The sequence below is a fragment of the Triticum aestivum genome, chromosome 3D (genome assembly GCF_018294505.1).
Source record: "Triticum aestivum cultivar Chinese Spring chromosome 3D, IWGSC CS RefSeq v2.1, whole genome shotgun sequence".
Lineage (NCBI taxonomy): Eukaryota > Viridiplantae > Streptophyta > Magnoliopsida > Poales > Poaceae > Triticum > Triticum aestivum.
Genome location: NC_057802.1, coordinates 403,875,363 through 403,900,718, shown reverse-complemented (window position 1 = coordinate 403,900,718; position 25,356 = coordinate 403,875,363). Strand labels below are relative to the sequence as shown.

At 45.9% G+C, this 25,356-nt stretch overlaps 1 protein-coding gene, 1 long non-coding RNA gene and 1 other non-coding gene across 6 annotated transcripts; all 3 read left to right on the top strand.

The window, feature by feature from the left end:
- The first annotated feature begins 130 nt into the window (after positions 1-130).
- On the top strand, positions 131-9,553 carry LOC780609 (callose synthase 11). Of its 3 annotated transcripts, none has more exons than XM_044501914.1 (4): positions 131-382; positions 513-620; positions 2,630-8,011; positions 8,991-9,553. In XM_044501914.1, the coding sequence occupies exon 3, from the start codon at positions 2,644-2,646 to the stop codon at positions 8,008-8,010; it is 5,367 nt and encodes a 1,788-aa protein (XP_044357849.1). In that variant the 5' UTR covers positions 131-382; positions 513-620; positions 2,630-2,643; the 3' UTR covers position 8,011; positions 8,991-9,553. The 3 variants fall into 3 exon arrangements, with proteins under 3 accessions (XP_044357849.1, XP_044357847.1, XP_044357848.1); XM_044501912.1 differs by having other exon boundaries at positions 179-382; positions 485-620; XM_044501913.1 differs by lacking the exons at positions 131-382; positions 513-620 and adding an exon at positions 2,361-2,549.
- On the top strand, positions 5,639-5,719 carry LOC123081183 (small nucleolar RNA J33). The gene has a single exon (XR_006438680.1). It is a non-coding gene; the product is annotated as a small nucleolar RNA J33 (small nucleolar RNA).
- A 2,171-nt stretch (positions 9,554-11,724) lies between the features above and the next one.
- On the top strand, positions 11,725-24,568 carry LOC123079204 (uncharacterized). Of its 2 annotated transcripts, XR_006437895.1 has the most exons (4): positions 11,725-12,163; positions 12,373-12,512; positions 13,396-13,507; positions 24,509-24,568. It is a non-coding gene; the product is annotated as an uncharacterized lncRNA (long non-coding RNA). The 2 variants fall into 2 exon arrangements; XR_006437894.1 differs by lacking the exon at positions 24,509-24,568 and having other exon boundaries at positions 11,732-12,163; positions 13,396-13,612.
- The last annotated feature ends 788 nt before the right edge of the window (positions 24,569-25,356 follow it).

The window sequence follows — 25,356 nt, the reverse complement described above, 5'->3', positions numbered from 1 at the left end:
TCCAATATTTCCCAGCCTACGAAAATCACGAGAATATCTGAGTATGGGCGCCCCACTGTCTTTCCAGCTCGGAAACATTTTCATTTCTCTGCTTGGATTGGAGTTAGATTGGAGAGACAGAAGAGAATGGATGAGGACAGTTGGGACTTGTGTAGCGTTTAGGAGAGAATAACCAAGTTCCCGAATGACGGCCCGGGCCGGCCCCACCCAAGAGCATCTCTCTCCTCTCCCCCGCGGCGGACGAGAAGGGGAGAAACGTCTCAAATGCGCTAGCGGCAGCAAGGCCGAGCAAGTGGCGAGTCGTGAGAAGCCGAGCGGGAGGCGGCACAACAACGGCAGCGGGAGAGGGGAGATCGAGGAAGGCCAAACAAACGCCTGGGGGGTAATGAATCCTTCTCGGTTGCTCCGGCGACTCCTTCTTCTCCCTCCCCCCTGCGTGTTCTTATCCAAAATTTCTTCCTAATTGGCATATTTTGATTCCCAGATTTTGTTTTCCCTCCCTTCCGAATCAGCTGTGATATAAAGAAGAAAAAAAGGGAAGATTGAGCCGCCGCAGCGGAAGCCGAGGGTCTCGACGGAGACGGCGGGCGGCCGCTCCTCGCCGCCGGTCGATTGATCAGGTGACAGTTCTAAATCCTCCCCCGCGAACGCCTTGGTGACGGAATTTTACTACTGCTCCCGTAGATCGCCGTTAGCAGTTCGCAGTCGAGGTTCCCCGAGCTCGAACGGGTCGCGCCGTCGCCCGAGCCGAGCGGAGCGGAGCGGGGTGCTCAGTCAGTGGCAGTCCCGTAGTTTTCTCCCGCTGATGCCGTTGCTGCTCGTCTCGTGGGCCTCACCAAGCGGCGACTGACGAGTTTATCTCCTGGAAGGAAATATCGCCTATAGCCTCTGCTGGTTACCAGGGCCCGCCACGTGCTCCTGCTGGCCCACGTCTCAGTGTCGTTGAGCTAGCCCGTATCGCGTTGATCTGGCGGCACATGGCCGCCTCTGATGGAACTGAGACGTGGCGGGTCCACTAGCCATTCTCGTTGAGATGCGCCTGCGTGCGTCCCCTTGCGGCGTGCGTTGCACCTTTTTGGCATGGCGTCAAGCTACGGAGCGGACGCAACGCAAGCAAGCAGCGACGTGCGGCTGATGAGTAAAAAAACTGGTGTCACTCACCAGTACTAGTAGTAACGTCTAGTTTAGAGGCCATGGATTCAAATTTGCAGCACACCATAGCTAGGGTTTTGTGCTAGCTTATCGTAAGTGGTCTGTAATCGCTAGGTGCTTATCGTTTAGTGGTCTTTTCTTTTTTGTGTGCAAAACTTCGATTTTCATCGGTACAGGGAAACCAGAAATAACAAAAATTACATGGACTTTGGGGGTTGTGCATAAAGAGACAGCGAGTTAGATCTAGTTTTCCCTTTCCTCAGGCAAAAAAGACGACGTGTTTTGAGCCCAGGAATTACGAAAGGCAAATTGGTCTTTATCTGAGCCTCTTTTCGCTTTGACGGCAAACGCGGGGAGGTCTGACTGGTAGCTCGCTAGTGCGGCATAACACAAACAGCGACGGGTGAAAGCAAAACAGAAAGCGTCGATCTTGGAGGCTTTAAACACAAGGAGCTAGCAAAAAATTATGCCCCAAAACAAGTGTCACGGCCACTGGTTACCCCCAAAAGCAGTTGCTGGCCATCGGCGATAGATACTCTACACCACCAACATTCGGATTTTGTTCTGTCTTTTTTTTCCTCCTCTATAAAATTTCTTCGGCCTTGCGATATTGCTTCACGTTACTGTTAATCTTAATAAAATAAATGAGATATTGATGCTGATTCATTTGGCTACATGTGCTTGCTGCTGCCCCCCGGTGCTGGCGGTCTGGTTGTTTCAGCGGGTAATAAGCGGGGACACCGCACGTGAGCGGCATGTAGCCAAATGTTTCCAATTGTGGGATAGGAGTAAACAAAAAAGTCTGATGGACTCATATGCCATATGGCTCCAAATCTCCGAATATTAAAAGCTCTTATGCTTTCTCACCCACAATTCAAAAGCTGTCACGCCTCTAGCCCTTTTTCCGCTCATCTCGTCTGCTGCTGGAAATGGGCTGAAACGGCTCTCCAGCAGAATTAATGCACGCCTATATTGATCATCACCAAAAGCTATCTACGCGAATCCACTAAAATTAGTACATCGCAAAAAGAAAGAAAGAAAAGAATCCACTAAAATTAATCCCCTAGATTTTGCAAACAGCGAGTCAGTTGAGTGCCAATTCTGCTGGCTCCATGGCTTCACCGAGACGAAACCTAGGATCAGAATTTAGAACTGCTGTTGAGTTGGACTCGTAGCACATCATCAAACTCTCGTTCATTCATCATTCTTATCGTCGTCATCATTATCCCACCGGAAAGTACAGCGCACGGAAACACTAGCGAGCGAGCGGGTCGAGTCGGGTCATGGTTGGAAACCCCAGAAGCAAAGCAAAGCAAACCCCTCAAACCCCACGCCGGAGAAACCAGACAAACGTCGCATGATTCCCCCCTCACCCGCCGCCGTCTCCTCCTCCTCATGTGTGTAGAGTGCCCTAGTTCGCCGGAAATGATGTGGCTCTTGTTGATGACTAGTACTGACGCCTCCTCCTGTTTTGCAGCTGCGTGAGACGGGATGAGCCACCTGCGCAACCGCCGCCCCACCGCCGCGGCGGCGGCGGAGCAGCCGCCGGTCCAGGCGTCGTACAACATCATCCCGATCCAGGACGTGGTGATGCACGGGCAGCACCCGTCGCTGCGGTTCCCGGAGGTGCGCGCGGCGGTGGAGGCGATGGCGCACGCGGAGGACCTCCCGCAGCCGCCGCTCATGCGCGCCTGGGACTTCCGCCGCGCCGACCTCTTCGACTGGCTCGGCGCCACCTTCGGCTTCCAGCTGCACAACGTCCGCAACCAGCGGGAGCACCTCGTGCTGCTCCTCGCCAACGCGCAGCTCCGCGCCGGCGGCACCCTGCCCGCCGACCACCCCGCCGACGTCCTCCACTCCTCCGTCGCCCGGAACATCCGGAAGAAGCTCCTCAGGAACTACACTGCCTGGTGCGCCTACCTCGGCCAGAGGCCGCACGTCCACGTGCCCAGCGCCGGCCGCCGGACCGGTGCTTCGGCCACCGTCGGCGTCGACACCCGCAGGGACCTCCTCTACACGGCGCTGTACCTGCTAATCTGGGGGGAGGCTGCCAATTTGAGGTTCATGCCGGAGTGCCTCTGCTACATCTTCCACTACATGGCCCTCGACCTCAGCCATGTCATGGACTGCTCTATCGATATTGAGACAGGGCGGCTTGCAATCCCTGCTGTGTGCGGTGAGGAGGCTTTCCTGAACCGTGTTGTCATTCCGATTTATACTGTGCTCAAGGCCGAGGTTGAGGCAAGCCGGAATGGGACCAAGCCACACTCAGCGTGGAGAAATTATGATGATGTGAATGAGTACTTCTGGAGCCGGCGAGTCTTCAAGAAGCTCCGGTGGCCACTGGATTCATCAAGGGGCTTCTTTGTGCCGCCGGGGAAGTTTGGCCGTGTTGGGAAGACTGGTTTTGTAGAGCAGCGGTCTTTCTGGAATGTCTACCGCAGCTTCGACCGGTTATGGGTGATGCTTATTCTGTTCTTTCAGGCAGCGATGATCATTGCATGGAATGGTAGCGGGATTCCATGGGAGACCCTCAGGCACCGTGACATCCAGGTCCGGGTGCTGTCAGTGTTCATCACCTGGGCTGGGCTGCGCTTTATGCAGGCGTTGCTTGATGCGGGCACTCAATACAGTCTTGTGTCGAGGGAGACTAAGCTCATCTCTGTCCGGATGGTCCTCAAGGCGTTTGTTGCTGCAGGGTGGACTATCACATTCAGCGTGCTTTATGTGCGGATGTGGGATCAGCGGTGGCGAGATCGCAGGTGGTCCTTCGCCGCCGAAACCAGGGTGTTAAATTTCCTTGAAGCAGCTGCTGTGTTTGTCATCCCACAGGTGCTTGCGTTGGTGCTGTTCATCATTCCTTGGGTTCGGAATTTTACGGAGAAAACCAATTGGAGAATTCTATATGTGCTCACCTGGTGGTTCCAGACGCGCACATTTGTAGGCCGTGGTCTGAGGGAGGGACTAATAGATAACATCAAGTATTCCCTGTTCTGGATCTGCCTTCTTGCTGCTAAGTTTAGCTTCAGCTACTTCCTCCAGATTAAGCCGATGGTGTCCCCCACAAAGACAATATTCAGCCTCCATGACATCCGGCGTAACTGGTTTGAGTTCATGCCCCACACGGAGCGGATTGCTGTAATCATCCTGTGGCTCCCAGTTGTCCTCATTTACCTCATGGATATCCAGATATGGTATGCAGTCTTCTCATCACTTACAGGGGCACTAATCGGTCTTTTCTCGCATCTGGGGGAGATTCGCAGTGTTGAGCAGCTGCGGTTGAGGTTTCAGTTTTTTGCAAGTGCAATGCAGTTCAATTTGATGCCAGAGGAGCACCTGGACAAGTTGCATGGTGGCATCCGGAGTAAACTGTATGATGCAATTCACCGGCTCAAGCTGAGATACGGTTTTGGCCGCCCATATAGGAAAATTGAAGCAAATGAGGTCGAAGCAAAGAGATTTGCACTGATTTGGAATGAGATCATTCTGACATTTAGGGAAGAAGACATTGTTAGTGACAAGGAAGTTGAGCTTCTTGAGCTTCCACCAGTTGTTTGGAAAATTCGTGTGGTGCGGTGGCCGTGCTTGCTGCTAAACAATGAGCTGCTTCTTGCTCTCAGTCAAGCAAAAGAGCTAGTGGCTGATGACAGGACACACTGGGGTAGGATATCTAGCATCGAGTACAGGCGATGTGCTGTGATTGAAGCTTATGACAGCATACGCCAGTTGCTGCTGGAGATCATTGAGGAGAGGACGGATGAGCACGTTATTGTCAATCAGCTGTTCCTTGCATTTGATAACGCAATGGAATACGGGAAATTCTCTGAATACTACAGGCTAGACTTGTTACCTAAAATCCATTCATCTGTAATCACCTTAGTGGAACTGCTACTGAAGGAAAAAAAAGATCAGACCAAGATAGTCAACACCTTGCAGACTCTCTATGTCCTTGCAGTTCATGATTTTCCAAAGACCAGGAAGGGTATTGAACAGCTCCGGCAAGAGGGGCTAGCACCGTCAAGGTTGACTGAATCTGGGTTGCTCTTTGAGGATGCCGTAAAATTCCCTGGTGAGAATGATCTTAGCTTCTACAAGCAGGTGAGGCGCCTCCATACAATCCTCACATCCAGGGATTCCATGAACAATGTCCCAAAGAACCCTGAGGCTAGGCGGCGTATAGCTTTCTTCAGCAACTCCCTATTCATGAACATGCCTCGTGCTCCCACAGTTGAGAAGATGGTGGCATTCAGTGTTTTGACTCCATATTACAACGAAGACGTCATGTACAACAAGGACCAGCTTCGTCGTGAAAATGAAGATGGCATCTCAATCTTGTTTTATCTTCAGAAGATTTATGAAGATGACTGGGCGAACTTTTTAGAACGTATGAGGAGGGAGGGAATGGTTAGTGATGATGATATTTGGGCTGGGAAATTTCAGGAGCTCCGACTTTGGGCCTCGTATAGGGGTCAGACCTTATCACGGACTGTTAGGGGAATGATGTACTATTACAGGGCTCTCAAGATGCTTGCTTTTCTTGATACTGCCTCTGAGATTGACATTACAGAAGGAACAAAACATCTGGCTAGCTTTGGTTCCATTAGGCATGAAAATGATGTGTATCCTATGAACAATGGTTTGCAACAACGGCCTCAAAGGAGGTTGAACAGAGGAGCCAGCACTGTCAGTCAGTTGTTTAAAGGCCAGGAAGATGGTGCTGCTCTCATGAAGTACACCTATGTGGTCGCTTGCCAGATATACGGAAACCAGAAAAAGGGGAAAGATCCACGTGCCGAAGATATCCTGTCTCTTATGAAGAAAAATGAGGCCCTTCGTGTTGCTTATGTTGATGAGGTCCACGAGATGGGTGGTATACAATATTATTCTGTCCTTGTAAAATTTGACCAGGACTTGCAGAAAGAGGTTGAGATATACAGGATCAGGTTGCCAGGCCAACTGAAACTTGGAGAAGGTAAACCCGAAAACCAGAACCATGCCATCATATTCACAAGAGGCGATGCAGTGCAAACAATTGACATGAACCAAGATAATTATTTTGAGGAGGCTCTCAAGATGCGCAATCTATTACAACAGTACAACTATTATCATGGGAGCCAAAAGCCAACCCTGTTGGGAGTTCGAGAACATGTTTTCACTGGATCTGTCTCTTCACTTGCTTGGTTCATGTCTGCACAAGAGACAAGCTTTGTTACCCTTGGGCAGCGTGTGCTAGCTAATCCACTGAAGGTTCGGATGCATTATGGACATCCTGATGTATTTGATCGCCTTTGGTTTCTGACCCGGGGTGGTTTAAGTAAGGCATCGAGAGTAATCAATATCAGTGAGGACATATTTGCAGGTTTCAACTGCACCCTGCGTGGTGGAAATGTTAGCCACCATGAGTACATCCAGGTTGGCAAGGGGCGTGATGTTGGGCTTAATCAGATATCGATGTTTGAGGCTAAGGTATCCAGTGGCAATGGTGAACAGACATTGAGTAGGGATATCTACAGACTTGGTCATAGAACTGATTTTTTCCGGATGCTTTCTGTGTTTTATACAACAGTGGGATTCTACTTCAACACAATGCTGGTGGTCTTGACAGTTTACACATTTGTTTGGGGGCGCCTGTATCTGGCCCTGAGTGGTCTGGAGGCTGGAATTCAGGGAAGTGCTAATGCTACTAACAATAAAGCCTTGGGTGCTGTGCTAAATCAGCAGTTTGTCATACAGCTCGGATTCTTCACTGCCCTGCCAATGATTTTAGAGAATTCTCTTGAACTAGGTTTTCTACCTGCTGTCTGGGATTTTTTCACAATGCAGATGAATTTTTCGTCTGTCTTCTACACATTTTCCATGGGAACAAAAAGCCATTACTATGGCCGAACAATTCTTCATGGTGGTGCAAAGTATCGGGCTACTGGCCGTGGCTTTGTTGTGCAGCATAAGAGTTTTGCTGAAAATTACAGGCTATATGCTAGGAGCCACTTCATAAAGGCTATAGAGCTCGGAATAATATTGACCGTGTATGCCGCTCACAGTGTGATTGCCAGGAACACACTTGTTTACATAGTCATGATGATATCAAGCTGGTTTCTTGTGGTGTCCTGGATCATGGCTCCATTTGCATTTAATCCTTCTGGCTTTGATTGGTTGAAAACTGTGTATGATTTCGAGGATTTCATGACCTGGATCTGGTTTCCAGGAGGTATATTTTCTAAGGCTGAGCACAGCTGGGAAGTGTGGTGGTATGAGGAGCAAGATCATCTGCGGACTACTGGCCTTTGGGGAAAGATTTTGGAGATACTGTTAGATCTCAGATACTTCTTTTTTCAGTATGGGGTTGTATACCAGCTCAAAATCGCAGACGGAAGCAGAAGTATTGCGGTGTATCTGCTTTCCTGGATATGTGTGGCAGTGATCTTTGGTGTTTTTGTCCTGATGTCCTATACCAGGGACACGTATGCTGCAAAGCAACATCTTTACTACCGGGTTGTCCAGACTGCTATCATCGTTCTGGGAGTGCTGGTGCTGATATTATTCCTGAAGTTTACTAAGTTTCAAATCATTGACATCTTCACTGGCCTTTTGGCATTCATTCCTACTGGCTGGGGCTTGATTTCCATTGCTCAGGTGATCAGGCCATTCATCGAATCCACTGTGGTGTGGGGCAGTGTTATTTCTGTGGCGCGTTTGTATGAGATACTGCTTGGAGTGATTGTTATGGCACCAGTTGCATTGCTGTCCTGGTTGCCAGGATTTCAAGAAATGCAGACAAGGGTACTGTTCAATGAAGGTTTCAGCAGAGGCCTCCAAATATCCCGCATTCTTGCTGGCAAGAAAACGAACACAATTTGAGGTACTCCATAATAAACCTTTTCGATTTATCTGGCCTATTTGCAATGTACTGTGCATCCACTTATATTCTACTGGCATCTTTACATTGAATTGTGACGCTTCTGGAAGCAGTGGAATTTAAGGCTTAGTCTCATGGTGAATCATACTATTTCGACAAATGGCATTTGACAAGTCTAAACTTGCCGCTTTCTAATTGTTCAATTGGTGTTTTCAGTAATGATAAATAGCTCTATTGATGATTTAGATTACTGTGTTGGGCTGGTGTCACTGATGAGCTTAAATTGTGCTGAAAACGAAAAATGCTGCAGTTATGTGATTGATCTAATGCTCTATTCTTTATCAATTTACCATCTGTTTTATCCTTGTCTAATGGGATGAGTGCATCTGAAGTTTTTTTTTTGAAAAACATATGGACTTTATTCAACCGAAATAACAGATACATTGTTTGTGAGGAAAGGTACAATCTCAATCATAGGCTCCTCAAACCAATCAACAGTAGAAGAAAATCTAGCCAACCTAGCAAGCTCGTGCGCAACCTTATTGGCTTCCCTATTACAATGTTCAAACCTAGAGGTAGGAAAATCACACGCCAAAAATAGCAATCATAAAAAATTGCCGCCGCCGCTCCTGCTGACCATCCGACATTATTCATCGTTTCAATAACCTCCAAATTATCAGAATTAATAACAAGGCGATTGCAACCCGCACGTTTGTGAGCGCATCTGAAGTTAGCTTCGTTGTGTTTCCCCTTTTCTGTCTGTCCGCGTGTCGATACCACCAAATTTCACTCAGCACAGCAGTCGTTAATTTAGCGCTCTAGTAGAATAATAATACCAATGATATGTGTGTGGTGTCTTTGCATGAAATTCAAGGTAGCATGTAGAGCCTGTTCTATTTTTGCACCAGAAAAGTATCGAACTGTGCACTTTCTGATTCAGAGATGTAACTGCTGGGTTTTTTCGCCTTGATTTTTTTCGCAGGTACTAACCAGGTCGTCGCGGTTGCAGTTAGGCAGTGATCCGGTCATCATCTCTACAGCACCAACACGGAAAGCCTTCCGTGACATAGCTTAGCTCCATATTGCAATCTTTTGCTGGCTACTGGCGATCTCTCTAGATTAGATGTTCAGATTCGTACAACTTTGGTGATTTAGGCATTGAGTCTTGCACTAGCTGCTTGTTAGAGTAGATGATGATTGCGCTTCAGCTTACCGTTGAGCTCTGACTATATTTGTTGGCCTGGCTAGAAGTTCCATCTCCTGTGCTGAAGAGGTCGTGTAATTGAGGATTGATGGAAATTCCCCGGTGTGGTTGATCAGATCTAGGTCTGCGCCTCAGTTATGTGCGCGCTATTTCTTCCGTTGCATTCTCTCTGCATGCTCTGCATGTGGTCGTCGCGCAAAATTGGCAAAAGAAGATTGGCGCTTTGTAATTCGTGCGAGTACAGTCAGAATGGACTCGTAACAAAATGGGTTAGTTTCAGAAATTCAATTAGGCTGTTGGGAGCGTATGCTCCTGCGCATCAAAAATAATTTTTTTGCAAATGTTTTTTTTTTTGAAGAAAATAGATGGGTTCCTTGTCACAGTCAAATTGCCACATGTAAAATTTTAGGGGAAAAACTTTTGGATGCCGATAACTATCACACGTGTGGTACAATGGACATCCGACCATATGACTCGTCCGGTTGTATCCAGGAGCCAGCCCACACGACCCTGTGTGGGCGAACACTAAAACTGCACACACGTTTGGGTGCAGCTACGACGGCCCACACAACTCTCTGTGGCAACTGCTCACCCCCACCCTGTGAGCGTGAACGCATGTGTAAAACTTTAGTTGCCATGTATCATTAAATATAGTTGCTATGAGTAACTAATTGGAGTTGCCACGTGTGGTCTAACCATAGTTGCCGTATGTGATTAACTAGTTGTCACTTATGCATAATATGTAATTAATTGGAGTTGCCACGTGTTGTTAAACCATAGTTGCCATGTATGGTCAACCATAGTTGCCGTGTGTGATTAACCAGTTGTCATACATGCATAGCTGTATTTGCCATCTATCACCGTCAGCGTCGTGTGGGCGAAGAGCAGTTTCGCCCACATGTTCGGGCGAGCGTCGTGTGTCTGTTCGGGCGAGGAGCGTCCACACATGTGGCACTAAATGATAATGCACACATGACGCTGGGTGCTTACGTGGCTCTCGACCCAGATGGCAACTTCTTCAATATTTGTGCAAATGAATCGAACGACATCGACTGTGTTTGGGCATTGTGCCACACGTGTGGATTTTGGTCTGCGCAAAAATAAAATAACGAACGTAAATGTTACCTCCAAATGTTAGGTGTGTGTGTGGAAGATGGTGCCTCCTTTGGTTCCCATGGTCCGGCATTTGTCTTTTGCACTGTCAAACGGAGTGAACAACGTGTAGTCAGCGATATCTTTTAGTCTACATCGATGATTTTTCGGGCGCTGCTTCTACAAACTCCTGGGATTAAACAAGTTTGCTCTGCTGAAATGAAGGCACAGAGATGATAACAAGCTTTGCTCAAGGCGCACAATTGATGGACGCAGATGGAAGACTTTCAACACCCCCATGGGTTTTTAGTACTCCCCTAAGGATTTGGACACATTATTTAACTTTTGTAAATACTCCCTCCGTTCCATAATGTAATCTGTATACATTTTTTGAAAAATCAAACTATGCAAATTTTGATCAAGTTTATAAAAAAATATATTTACATCTACAATACCAAATATATAAAATATAAAACTACATCTTATGATGAATCTAATGAGACATATTTTGCATTCTAAATGTAAACGTTTTTGTTTGTAAACTTAGTCAAAGTGTGAGGTTTGACTTCTCAAAAAACTATATGCACTACATTATGGAACGGAGAGAGTATATGTTTGTAAGGGCTTATGTTACGGGAAATACACTTCGGAATCTGGTTGTATATACATCCTATATGGGGGATTTTTTCTAATAATTAAACAAAAAGTCAAAATAGTTTAAAAGTTTTTTAGAATAAACTTGACTTTCTTTCGCGCTAGTATATAAATTTTCACGAAAAAACTAACGTTGACTTTAGGGCAAAAAAGACAAAAATAATTTGCTATTATAGGTCACTATCGACACTATTTTAGCTAAAAATTTGTCTTTTTTGAAAAGAAGTCAAAGGGGGGGGGTTCTTTTTGTGGAATTTTTCTCACAAGTACAATGAAAGATCAATTGTGTTTCAAAAATATTTTCAGAATTTTTTAACTTTTTGTTGATTTTTTTTTTGCCATACAGGGTGTAGATACACCCAGGAACAAAACGTCCCTTATGTTACATGATATATAGTCTTGGCCTCCTCACAAGAAAGAAGAAGGTTTACACATCGTGTAGTTATGACATGCATGTGCTACTAACAAATGCCAAAAGATCTACGGTGGGCTTGTTGATTATACATTCTCAACTCTAATTGCATCCTATAGAGCCAATCACTGCCCCCTTCCGCCTCCGACCATGATGATGATATTAAGCTCTAATCTTGTCTCGGTGAAGTATATGTTTTGTCTGTGACGTTCTCTTTATACCACTTTCACCGTTTTATAATATAAGAGCAATATAATATACTCCCTCTGTTTCGAAATGTATGTCGTTTAACGATTTGGCGTACAAAATTTCCTAGGCTACGAAATTTCCTGAGTATCCCATTCTACCCCTGCCGACCGACACGTTCCCCTCTCTCTCGCCCGACGCCACCCACCACTCGTTCCCCACCACTCGTCTCTCTCTCGCGCGCGACGCCGTCCTCTCCCCGTCGATGTGCCCTCTCGCCGGCATCTTGCTCCGCACCGTCGCCTAGCTCACCGCTCCCCATGCATCGCCGCCTAGCTCACCGCTCCCAATGCGCCACCCTCTCAAACTCCGGCAATGCACTGCTGGGCGAGGAGTAGATGCAGAAAGCTGCCATTTTTATGCGCCGGCAACGCGCTGGCGCTAGATCTGAGTGCGTTGGCGCTCGATCTGCTTCGTGGAGAGGCATGAAGGAGGCGCTGAAGCGGAGCCGGAGCGGCGCCGGCGCGGGCGTGAAGACGGCGGCAGTAGGAGCTGGAGCCCGAGCAGGTGGAGGTGGAGCCGCATCTGGACCTTGTACTGTATCAAGGTCTGACCCCGTCTCCTCTTTGATGGAACAAATTCTTCTTCTTCTTCCCTTTGAACAAGACCTTTGAACTTGATAACCGGCCGGTCGGAGTAGATTGGTTGAATTGGGTGTGTGGTATCTGCAGCTTGTTTTCCTCTCACCATGGGGCTGGGTAAACTGCAGTTATTAGTTAAACTTCCCTAATTTGTTTTCCTCTTCGATTTGGCCAGATGGATGGAGTAGAGAGCCTAGAGTAGGAAAGAGCCTTGGACCGTAGCCATGGACAGCGCATGACAGAGCCATGGACAGTGCAACATCACAAACTTCATTCCTGTAGAGCCTGATGCAGCGCAGCATCACAACCTTGATGGTAAACTTTGTGTACACATCTTGGTAAACTTTGTTGTGTTGTGCCAAGAGTAGATTCCTGTACTGTTCTTTCCTGTAGTGGAGCTAATTTTGTGTCTTCGTTAATATTCTCATGAACTTCTGTAGCTTCTGTTACCTAGTCTTGGTCATGAATCTGCAGCTTCACCTAATTACCTTGTGCTGCAATTTTTGTTATAAAGTGCTAAACTGGTATTGAGCTCAAGTAGCTATGCTCGTACACTGAACCCTGAACATTACACTATGTTTATGGATACTGAACTGGACTGAACCAGAGTGCTCTTTTCCTCAAAAAATTTATTCAAAAGAATCCAAATTTCTGTGAGTACCGATATACTATGATTTCTGTGAGTATTTACAATTAGTAAAAAGGTAGTGACATGTGAAATCGAGCCAAAAGCAAAATGCGTTCAATTTTTTCATCAAAATTCCTCAAAAAATTGATTGAATTTCTCTCAAATCCAGAAAACAAAACTTAAGAACCCTGGTCTGAAATCAGGTTATATCGCGAATGGCATTAGTGTTTCTAATCATAGCTCTAACCTGAATATGGCTCTTATTGCTTAAACTGAAGCTGCAGTTGTTCAACCATTAGGAAAAGAGATCAATTACTTGTTGGTTCTCGCCTCTTTATCCACCACAAATTTCTGTCCTGCAGAAAGGACTTCCCTATGCTGCAAAATAAACAACATGAGATCAATCTTTCATACTGACAGTGAGAAACAACAAATCATTGGATTGATCAAACTTGTCCTGAATAAAAAAAATCATTGAAACTTATTCTCATGAAGCTTCTGTAGCTTCTTTTAAAAGTTGTCGTCTGTGCTTCTGTTAACTTGTCTACTGAAACTCCTTGCATGGTGAAGGAAGGAGGCCAGGCCATGAAGAGAAAAGCTCCTGCCCATATCGATTCAAGAGGAGAGGAGAGCCATGGAGGGAGAAGCCTGCTGCTGCAATACCTACCTTGTCGTCCTCATGGTATTCTCCAACTTCTCATGAAGTTTGTGTAGCCTTCTGTTACTCATGAAGCTTCTGTAGCCTCTGTTACACATGAAGCTTCTGTAGCTTCACTAGCTTATGAATCTTCTTAGCTTCTGTAGATTAACAAAGAAGTTTCTCATGAATTCATCACTATGAATCTTCTCATGAAGCTTCTATTACTCCAACTTCTGTAGCTTGTTGAACTTCTGTAGCTTCAGCTTCAGAGTAGCTTGTTAATCTTGCAGTTCCCTTGCTAGTCATGAATGTTCATTGCTTTGGCGAGGGAAATTCTGTAGCTTAGTCGTGGTGCAGCTTCTGTAGTTTTATTAAACTTTAGAAAAATTGTCTTGGGTCTGCATGTGCTTCTTCAGAAAATTGAGAATTTAGTGTGTGTACCTTCTGTACTTATGCAAGTGCAACTTCTGTTACTCCAACTTCTCAAGAGAGGAGTAGTTTTGTTAGGAATTGTCTTAGTCATGAATGTGCAGCTTTTGTATCTGAAAATATTTAGTGATTCACTGAAGTTTTGTCTGAAATGAAGTTGTAAATCTGGAGTCAAAATTTGTCAAAATTAACTGAAGTTTTGTCAAAATTTGAAGCATATTTTCTGACCTCTGGTTGGACATTACAGTAATTTCAGTTGTTGTTAACTGTTATAGCATTAGGAGTAGTTTTACTGCAGTACAAGCATTAGGAGTACTGTAAATGGAGTGCTTGCATTAGGAGTATCTTCCAGTTTCCTCTCTCTCTCTCTCTCTCTCTCTCTCTCTCTCTCCCTCTCTCTCTCTTCCAATGCCCTCTCCTCTTATCTCTTAATTAAACAAAAATGATCACACAGATGATGCACTCCACACAAAATTAAATGAAACTTTTCAAACAAAAATGATCATATATATGGAGTAAAATCCAGTCCATAGAAGCCTTTTGCAAACATATGGAGTAATTTCACATGGGGTTTTCCGAAAATGATCATACAAATGATGCACTCCACACAAGTCTCTTCTGAAGGAGTTGCATATACTCCACACAAGCCTCATCTCTAGGGTTTACATATACTCCACACAAACAAGTAGTTACACATACTCCACACAAATAATCACAAGCAACTCAAGCATCTCAACAAGCAACTCCTCAAGCATCTCAACAAGCAACTCCTCAAGCATCTCGACAAGCATCTCGACAAGCAACTCCTCAAGCATCTGAACAAGCATCTCAACAGGCAACTCCTCAAGCATCTCGACAAGCATCTCGTCAAGCAACTCCTCAAGCATCTCAACAAGCAAATCCTCAAGCATCTGAACAAGCAAATCCTCAAGCATCTTAACTAGCATATCCACAGGCAACTCCTCAAGCATCTCAACAAGCAACTCCTCAAGCATCTCGACAAGCATCTCGACAAGCAACTCCTCAAGCATCTCAACAGGCAACTCCTCAAGCATCTCGACAAGCAACTCCTCAAGCATCTCAACTAGCATCTCAACAAGCAAATCCTCAAGCATCTCAACAAGCAACTCCTCAAGCATCTTAACTAGCATCTCCACAGGCAACTCCTCAAGCATCTCAACAAGCAACTCCTCAAGCATCTCGACAAGCATCTCGACAAGCAACTCCTCAAGCATCTGAACAAGCATCTCAACAGGCAACTCCTCAAGCATCTCGACAAGCAACTCCTCAAGCATCTCAACTAGCATCTCAACAAGCAAATCCTCAAGCATCTCAACAAGCAACTCTCAAGCATCTTAACTAGCATCTCCACAGGCAACTCCTCAAGCATCTCAACTAGCATCTCAACTAGCAACTCCTCAAGCATCTCGACAAGCATCTCAACAAGCAACTCTCTCCATTATCCCAAGATTGTGCAGGGCATTTGCATATACCTCTCGAGGGCATGTAAGTCTTGGAGGTAGCATCCCAAGGTTCTCTAGCCTTTCCTAAGGAAATGATACTTGACATTAGAAAAGCTTCTAGCAAACGAACTACACGATCTTGTGCTATGCTTAGGATTGGGTCTTGTCCATCACAACATTCTCCTAATGATATGATCCTGTTATCAATGACATCTAATGTCCATGGTCAGGAAACCATAACCATCTATTGATCAACGAGCTAGTCAACTAGAGGCTCACTAGGGACATGTTGTGGTCTATGTATTCACACATGTATTACAGTTTCCAGTTAATACAGTTATAGCATGAACAATAGACAATTATCATGAACAAGGAAATATAATAATAACCATTTTATTATTGCCTCTAGGGCATATTTCCAACAGTCTCCCACTTGCACTAGAGTCAATAATCTAGTTCACATCACTATGTGATTGTAATGAATCCAACACCGATGGGGTTTGATCATATCTCGCTTGTGATAGAGGTCATTAGTCAACGGGTTTGAACCTTTCAGATCTGTGTGTGCTTTACAAATCTCTATGTCATCTTATAGATGCAGCTACCATGCGCTACTTGGAGCTATTCCAAATAACTGCTCTACTATACGAATCCGGTTTACTACTTAGAGTCATCCGGATTAGTGTCAAAGTTTGCATCGAAGTAACCCTTTACGACGAACTCTTTTACCACCTCCATAATCGAGAAAATTCCTTAGTCCACTAGTTACTAAGGATAAGTTTGACCGCTGTCATGTGATCCATTCCTGGATCACTCTTGTACCCCTTGATTGACTCATGGCAAGGCACACTTCAGGTGCGGTACACAACATAGCATACTGTAGAGCCTACGTCTAAAGCATAGGGGACGACCTTCGTACTTTCTCTCTCTTCTGCCGTGGTCAGATCTTGAGTCGTACTCAATGCTCACACCTTATAACACAACCAAGAACTCCTTCTTTGCTGATCTATTTGAACTCCTTCAAAATCTTGTCACGGTATGTATTCATTTGAAAGTACTATTAAGCGTTTTTGATCTATCTTATAGATCTTGATGCTCAATGTTCAAGTAGCTTAATCCAGGTTTTCCATTGAAAAACACTTTTCAAATAACCCTATATGCTTTCCAGAAATTCTACATCATTTCTGATCAAGAATATGTCAACAACATATACTCATCAGAAATTCTATAGTGCTCCCACTAACTTCTTTGGAAATACAAGTTTCTCATAAACTTTGTATAAACCCAAAATCTTTGATCATTTCATCAAAGCGTATATTCCAACTCCGAGATGCTTACTCCAGTCCTTAGAAGGATTGCTGGAGCTTTGCATACTTGTTAGCATCTTTTAGGATTGACAAAAACCTTCTGGTTGTATCACATACAATCTTTCCTCAAAAAAATTGTCGAGGAAACAATGTTTTGACATCCTATCTGCAAGATTTCATAAATAATGCAGTAACTGCTAATACAATTCCAACAGACTCTTAGCATCACTACGAGCGAGAAAGTCTCACCGTAGTCAACTCCTTGAACTTGTCGGAAAACATCTTAACGACAAGTCGAGCTTTCTTAATGGTGATACTTACCATCATTGTCCGTCTTTCTTTTAAAATCCATCTGTACCTAATAGCCTTACGACCATCAAGTAGTTCTTCCAAAGTCTATACTTTGTTTTCACACATGGATCCTCTCGGATTTTATGGCCTCGAGCCATTTGTCGGAATCCGGGCCCACCATCGCTTCTCCATAGCTTGTAGGTTCATTGTTGTCTAGCAACATGACCTCCAAGATAGAATTACGTACCACTCTGAAATAGTACGCATCCTTGTCGACCTACGAGGTTTGGTAGTGACTTGATCCGAAGTTTCATGATCACTATCATCAGCTTCCACTTCAATTGGTGTAGGCGTTACAGGAACAACTTCATGTGCCCTGCTACACACTGGTTGAAGTGACGGTTCAATAACCTCATCAAGTCTCCACCATCCTCCCACCCAATTCTTTCAAGAGAAACTTTTCCTCGAGAAAGGACCCGTTTCTAGAAACAATCACTTTTGCTTCCGGATCCGAAATAGGAGGTATACCCAACTGTTTTGGGTGTCCTATGAAGATGCATTTATCCGCTTTGGGTTCGAGCTTATCAGGCTAAACCTTTTTCACATAAGCGTCGCAGCCCCAAACTTTTAAGAAATGACAGCTTAGGTTTCTCTAAACCATAGTTCATACGGTGTCAACTCAACGGAATTATGTGGTGCCCTATTTAAAGTGAGTGCGGTTGTCTCTAATGCCTAACCCATAAACGATAGTGGTAATTCGATAAAAGACATCATGGTATGCACCACATCCAATAGGGTGCGACTATGATGTTCGGACACACCATCACACTATGGTGTTCCAGGCGGCATTAGTTGTGAAACAATTTCCATAATGTCTTAATTGTGTACCAAACACGTAACTCAGATATTCATCTCTATGATCATATGATAGACATTTCATCCTCTTGTCACGACGATCTTCAACTTCACTCTGAAATTACTTGAACCTTTCAATAATTCAGACTTGTGTTTCATCAAGTAAATATACTTAGAATCTACTCAAATCATCTGTGAAGTAAGAGCATAACGATATTCACTGCGTGCCTCAGCACTCATGGGATTGCACACATCAAATGTATTACTTCCAACAAGTTGCTCTCTTGTTTCATCTCACTGAAAACGAGGCGTTTCAGTCATCTTGCCCATGTGGTATGATTTGCATGTCTCAAGTGATTCAAAATCAAGTGAGTCCAAACGATCCATCTGCATGGATTTTCTTCATGCATATAAACCAATAGACATGGTTCGCATGTCTCAAACTTCTCAAAAAACGAGTGAGTCCAAAGATCCATCAACATGGAGCTTCTTCATGCGTTTTATACCAATATGACTCAAATGGCAGTGCCACAAGTATGTGGTACTATCATTACTATCTTATATCTTTTGGCATGAACATGTGTATCACTACGATCGAGATTCAATAAACCATTCATTTTAGGTGCAAGACCATTGAAGGTATTATTCAAATAAACAGAGTAACCATTATTCTCCTTAAATGAATAACTGTATTGCGATAAACATAATCCAATCATGTCTATGCTCAACGCAAACACCAAATAACAATTATTTTGGTTTAACACCAATCTCGATGGTAGAGGGAGCATGCGATGCTTGATCACATCAACCTTGGAAACACTTCCAACACATATCGTCATCTCACCTTCAGCTAGTCTCCGTTTATTCCGTAGTTTTTTATTTCGAGTTACTAACACTTAGCAACCGAACTGGTATTTTAATACCCTGGTGCTACTACGAGTACTAGTAAAGTACACATTATAATGTATATCCAATATACTTCTGTCGGCCTTGCCAGCCTTCTCATCTACCAAGTATCTAGGGTAGTTCTGCTTCAGTGACCGTTCCCCTTATTTCAGAAGCACTTAGTCTCGGGTTTGGGTTCAACCTTGGGTTTCTTCACTAGAGCAGCAACTGATTTGCCGTTTCATGAAGTATCCCTTTCTTGCCCTTGCCCTTCTTGAAACTATTGGTTTTACTAACCATCAACAATTGATGCTCCTATTTGATTTCTACTTTCGCGGTGTCGCGAATAGCTCAAGGATCATCATATCTATCCCTGATATGTTATAGTTCTTCACAAAGCTCTAGTAGCTTGGTGGCAGTGACTTTGGAGAACCATCAGTATCTCATCTGGAAGATTAACTCCCACTCGATTCAAGCGATTGTAGTACTCATACAATCTGAGCACATGCTCAACGATTGAGATTTTCTCCTTAGTTTGCAGGCTTAAGAAACTTGTCAGAGGTCTCATACCTCTTGACGTGGGCACTAGCCTGAAATCCCAATTTCAGTCCTTGGAACATCTCATATGTCCTGCAATGTTTCAAAAACGTCTTTGGTGCCTCAATTCTAAACCATTTAGCATTATGCACTGAACTATCACGTAGTCATCAAAACGTGTATGTTAGATGTTCACAACATCCACAACCGACGCTCGAGGTTCAGCACACTGAGTAGTGCATTAAGGACATAATCTTTCTGCGCAGCAATGAGGACAATCCTCAGTTTACGGACCCAGTCCGCATAATTGCTACTGTCAACTCTTAACTAAATTTTCTCTAGGAACATATCTAAAACAGTAGAACCAAAGCGTGAGCTACAACATAATTTGCAAAGACCTTTTGACTATGTTCATGATAATTAAGTTCATCTAATCAAATTATTTAATGAACTCCCACTCAGATAGACATCCCTCTAGTCATCTAAGTGATACATGATCCGAGTCAACTAGGCCGTGTTTGATCATCACGTGAGACGGACTAGTCATCATCGATGAACATCTTCATGTTGATCGTATCCACTATACGACTCATGTTCGACCTTTCGGTCTCTTGTGTTCCGAGGCCATGTCTGTACATGCTAGGCTCATCAAGTCAAGCTAAGTGTTTTGCATGCGTAAATCTGGCTTACACCCGTTGTATGCGAACGTTAGAATCTATCACACCCGATCATCACGTGGTGCTTCGAAACAACGAACTTTCGCAACGGTGCACAGTTAGGGGGAACACTTTCTTGAAATTTTATGAGGGATCATCTTATTTATGCTACCGTCGTTCTAAGCAAATAAGATGTAAACATGACAAACATCACATGCAAATCATAGTGACATGATATGGCCAATATCATCTCGCGCCTTTGATCTTCATCTTTGAGGCGCGACATGATCACCTTCGTCACCGGCATGACACCATGATCTCCATCATCGTGTCTTCATGAAGTTGTCTCGCCAACTACTTCTACTACTATGGCTAACGGTTAGCAATAAAGTAAAGTAATTACATGGCGTTTTCAATGACACGCAGGTCATACAATAAATTAAGACAACTCCTATGGCTCCTGCCGGTTGTCATACTCATCGACATGCAAGTCGTGATTCCTATTACAAGAACATGATCAATCTCATACATCACACATATATAATTCATCACATCCTTTTGGCCATATCACATCCATAGCATACCCTGCAAAACAAGTTAGACGTCCTCTAATTGTTTTTGCATGTTTTACGTGGCTGCTATGGGTTTCTAGCAAGAACGTTTCTTACCTACGAAAAAGCCGCAACGGTGATATGCCAATTGCTATTTACCCTTCATAAGGACCCTTTTCATCGAATCCGATCCGACTAAAGTGGGAGAGACTGGCACCCGTGAGGGAGTCCTGGATTAGGGGGTCCTCGGACAACCGGACTATATACTTTAGCCGGACTGTTGGACTATGAAGATACAAGATTGAAGACTCCGTCCCGTGTCCGGATGGGACTCTCCTTGGCGTGGAAGGCAAGCTTGTCAATACGGATATGTAGATCTCCTCCCTTGTAACCGACTCTATGTAACCCTAGCCCTCTCCGGTGTCTATATAAACCGGAGGGTTTAGTTCGTAGGACAACAAAAATCATACCATAGGCTAGCTTCTAGGGTTTAGCCTCTACAATCTCGTGGTAGATCAACTCTTGTAATACTCATATCATCAAGATCAATCAAGCAGGAAGTAGGGTATTACCTCCATCGAGAGGGCCCGAACCTGGGTAAACATCGTGTCCCCCGCCTCCTGTTACCATCCGCCTTAGACGCATAGTTCGGGACCCCCTACCCGAGATCTGCCGGTTTTGACACCGACATTGGTGCTTTCATTGAGAGTTCCACTGTGCCGTCATCACAAGGTTTGATGGCCCCTTCGATCATCGGCAACAATGCGATCCAGGGTGAGGTTTTCCTCCCCGGACAGATCTTTGTATTCGGCGGCTTCGTACTGCGGGCCAACTCGCTTGGCCATCTGGAGCAGATCGAGAGCTACGCCCCTGGCCGTCAGGTCAGGTTTGGAAATTTAAACTACACTGTCGACATCCGCGGAGACTTGATCTTTGACGGATTCGAGCCCATGTCAGGTGCGCCTCACAGTCACGACGAGCATGACTTAGCTCTGCCGTCGGATGGTGTTCGGGAGATCACACCTATGGCTACTCCAGCCCTAGATCCGGAGTCGATTGCGCCGTCCGAGGACGGGTGGATGGACCCCGCCTCGGAGGCCACACTCTCAGTGGTGATAGAGCCGAATACTGACTTCACCTCCTATGAGACCCGTGTTGCCGGATACTTGGATTCGTCCCCGGCCACGAGCTCCCAACCGCCCGCGTCCGTGCCAATCGAATCTGATTGGGCACCAATCATGGAGTTTTCCTCTGCGGATATCTTTCAGCACTCGCCCTTGGGCGATGTGCTAAATTCATTAAGGTCTCTCTCCTTGTCAGGAGGCCCTTGGCCGAACTATGACCGGCTCGAACGGGAAGCGGACGACGAAGAAATTCGTTCCCCACCCACCACCCACTTAATAGCCACTGTCGATGATTTAACCGACATGCTCGATTTCGACTCCGAAGACATCGACGGTATGGACGACGATGCAGGAGAGGAATAGGAACCACCGCCCACAGGGCGCTGGACAACCACTTCATCACACGATATATATATGGTGGATACAACCAAAGAGAACAATGACGAGGAACGGAAGGATGCAGCAAAGATAGCTCCCTCGAGAAGCAACCAAAGCGACGGCGTAGGCGCCGCTCCAAATCCCGCCTCGGCAAAAACAGCGATAACAACGCAAGAAAAAATAATACCCTGGTCGACTCCAGAGGAAACGACGACCACATGGACCCAGCGATAGAGCAGGACGAGCCAGCAGACGGCGAACATAGCACGGAGCCGCTGTCCGATCACGGCGACGCCGAGGATAAAGCTAGTCAACCTGTCTCCGGAGAGGAGAACAGTCCGGACGACGATGCACACATCATCCCGGAAAGGCACTTGGAGCAAGAGAACCTCCATAGAAGGCTTCTTGCCACTGCGAGGAGTCTAAAGAAGTAGAAGCAAAGGCACAAGGCCGCACAAAATACACTCAACAGTAGATGGAACAAAGTGCTCGACACGGCAGAAAAATACGGTGGCAGTCGCCACACAAAGAGCTATCCAAAGCGCAAGCTGCTGCCTAAATTCGATGACGAGGCTTTATAGCCCACACAGCCGAAAACTAAAACGGCCAATCAGCCGGATCGACCACCCCGTGGCCGCGATAGGGCGGCTAACGATGTCGATATGACCAGGTCCATCTACGGATCTAGGAAGCGCGCTCCGGCACAGAATCAAAACAGAACACCACAACCGTCAGAACGTCATGACACGTCCAAGTACAGGGGTGCCACGCACCCCCTATGCTTCACCGATGAGGTGCTGGATCACGAATTCCCAGAGGGATTCAAACCCGTGAACATAGAGGCGTACGACGGAACGACAGACCCTGGGGTCTAGATTGAGGACTTCATCCTCCATATCCATATGGCTCGCGGAGACGATCTCCACGCCATCAAGTACTTGCCCCTCAAGCTGAAAGGACCAGCTCGGCACTGGCTGAAGAGCCTCCCCGAAAATTCAATTGGAAGTTGGGAGGAGCTTGAGGATGCTTTCAGGGCTAACTTTCAAGGGACCTATGTTCGACCTCTGGATGCAAACGATTTAAGTCATATAATTCAACAGCCCGGAGAGTCAGCCCGAAAGCTTTGGAACAGATTTCTCACTAAGAAGAACCAAATCGTCGACTGCCCGGACACCGAAGCCTTAGCAGCTTTCAAACACAGCATCTGCGATGAATGGCTCGCCAGACACCTCGGCCAAGAAAAACCGAGGACAATGGCAGCCCTAACAAGCCTTATGACCCGCTTTTGCGCGGGCGAAGATAGCTGGCTGGCCCGTCGTAGCACCAGCGACCCAGGCACATCTGAAGTCAAGGATGGCAATGGAAAACCACGACTCAGTAAAAGCAAGCGTCGAAATAACGAAGACAACCCAGGCAACACGGCGGTAAACGCCGGATTTAGGGGCTCTCGACCCGGTCAACGGAAAAAGCCTTTCAAAGGCAATAGAGATGGACCGTCCAACCTAAACAAGATTCTAGACAAATTATGTCAGATTCATGGCACCTCCGATAAACCTGCAAATTACACCCACAGAGAATGCTGGGTCTTCAAGCAGGCCGGCAAGCTAAATGCCGAACACAAGGGGAGGGAGACACCAAGTGAAGACGAGGATGAGCCTCGCCAGCAAAACACTGGGGGACAGAAAAAATTCCCACCAGAGGTCAAAACAGTGAACATGATTCACGTAACAAAAAGGAGGAGCAAACACGCACTCCGAGACATATGCGCCGTAGAGCCCGTCACCCCTAAGTTCAACCCTTGGTCGGCCTGCCCGATCACTTTTGATCACAGGGATCACCCGACTAGTATCCGGCACAGAGGATTGACTGCCTTGGTGCTAGACCCAATAATCGACGGATACCATCTCACCCAAGTCCTCATGGACGGCGGCAGTAGTCTTAATCTGATATATCAGGACATAGTCCGCAAAATGGGGATAGACCCGAAAAGAATCAGCCAAAGCAATACTACCTTTAAAGGAGTAATACCAGGCCCAGAGGCCCGCTGTACGGGCTCTCTAGTACTAGAGGTTGTATTCGGTTCTCCCGGCAACTTCCTAAGTGAAAAGTTAACCTTCGACATCGCTCCATTCCGAAGCGGCTATCAAGCACTACTCGGAAGAACAACCTTCGCTCGTTTTAATGCGGTACCGCATTACGCTTCTCTTAAGCTTAAGATGCCCGGTCCACGGGGCATCATCATAGTTAGCGGAAACACTGAGAGTTCCTTACGCGCGGAAGAACGTGTGTCGGCTTTAGCAGCCGAACACTAAATGGCCTCTCCAATCAGAATAAATGGTCGGTCGTCAAGACCGCTGACTCGGCTAGACGAGTCCGGCGCACCACTAGCTGTAACAGCTTAGATAAACCTGAGATTGGTTTGATGGATATACCCCCATAGGCGGTACCAGGGGCTTCCCGCATGTAAAAAGGACTACAGTTCGGCTTTACCTCATTTAGATTGAATTTTAATGAGAATAATCAGTTTTTCGCACGAAGACTTTCATCTAAATTTTTCTCTTTTACAGATGACAATCGTGCTACACCCTTCCAGGATACAGCACAACGGAGACACAGGTGCAGACGTGCAGCAGGGCCCCGCTCAAAGGTTTCTTTTTAGATTAAGACCCTGTGTAAACCTTTCTTACTGTCTCTTGTTGCTTCACACCCTCCGGATACTCAACACAACCGAGAGGGATGCTGGCGTTATTGGCATTTCGCCACGTCAGATTAATGCACGTACCTGGAAATTCAGGGTTCAAGGGCGTTACTTAGCCCGGTATATGTTGTAAAGACCGAATACCTTAGGGAGTGTTCGGCGTCGCGAGTTTGGCCTTATATGCATCAGCTCCGAATCATGTCTTTGGTCAAATGTTGGGTTTTCCCGGCTCCCATGTTTTGCTACCTTATGTTCCGCTCTATCGGCTAAGGTGGCACCGGGAGAACTACTGCGATTGTGCCCTGGTTCATCCGGATGAGCACCTCAGTAGAGAAAGCCGAAAACTGACTGTCATGATAAAGCACGAGACTGGTCAACCACTCGATGACTTAGCGGAATCTTCGGGATTCCCCCGCATTAACGAAGGGCCGGTTTTCCTGGCCATGTACGTGCGCGCCCCGTACTCGGATGAGCGCGGAAGTACCAGGGGCTATATAGTAGCCCCACTGTCAAACTCCTATGGTTAAGTGAAAGTGTTAAAGCAATATAGTCCGATTGCCTCGTTCGCCGCGCTACCACCTCCTTAATGGACCAAGACGTTGGATCAAGTGTGAACACGCGCATTTGCGAACACCCCCGCATTATATGCGTGGGGGCTGAAGCCGACGACTGCAAACTTTCAGGTTATATATATATACATAAACGGCCGCACAGGAG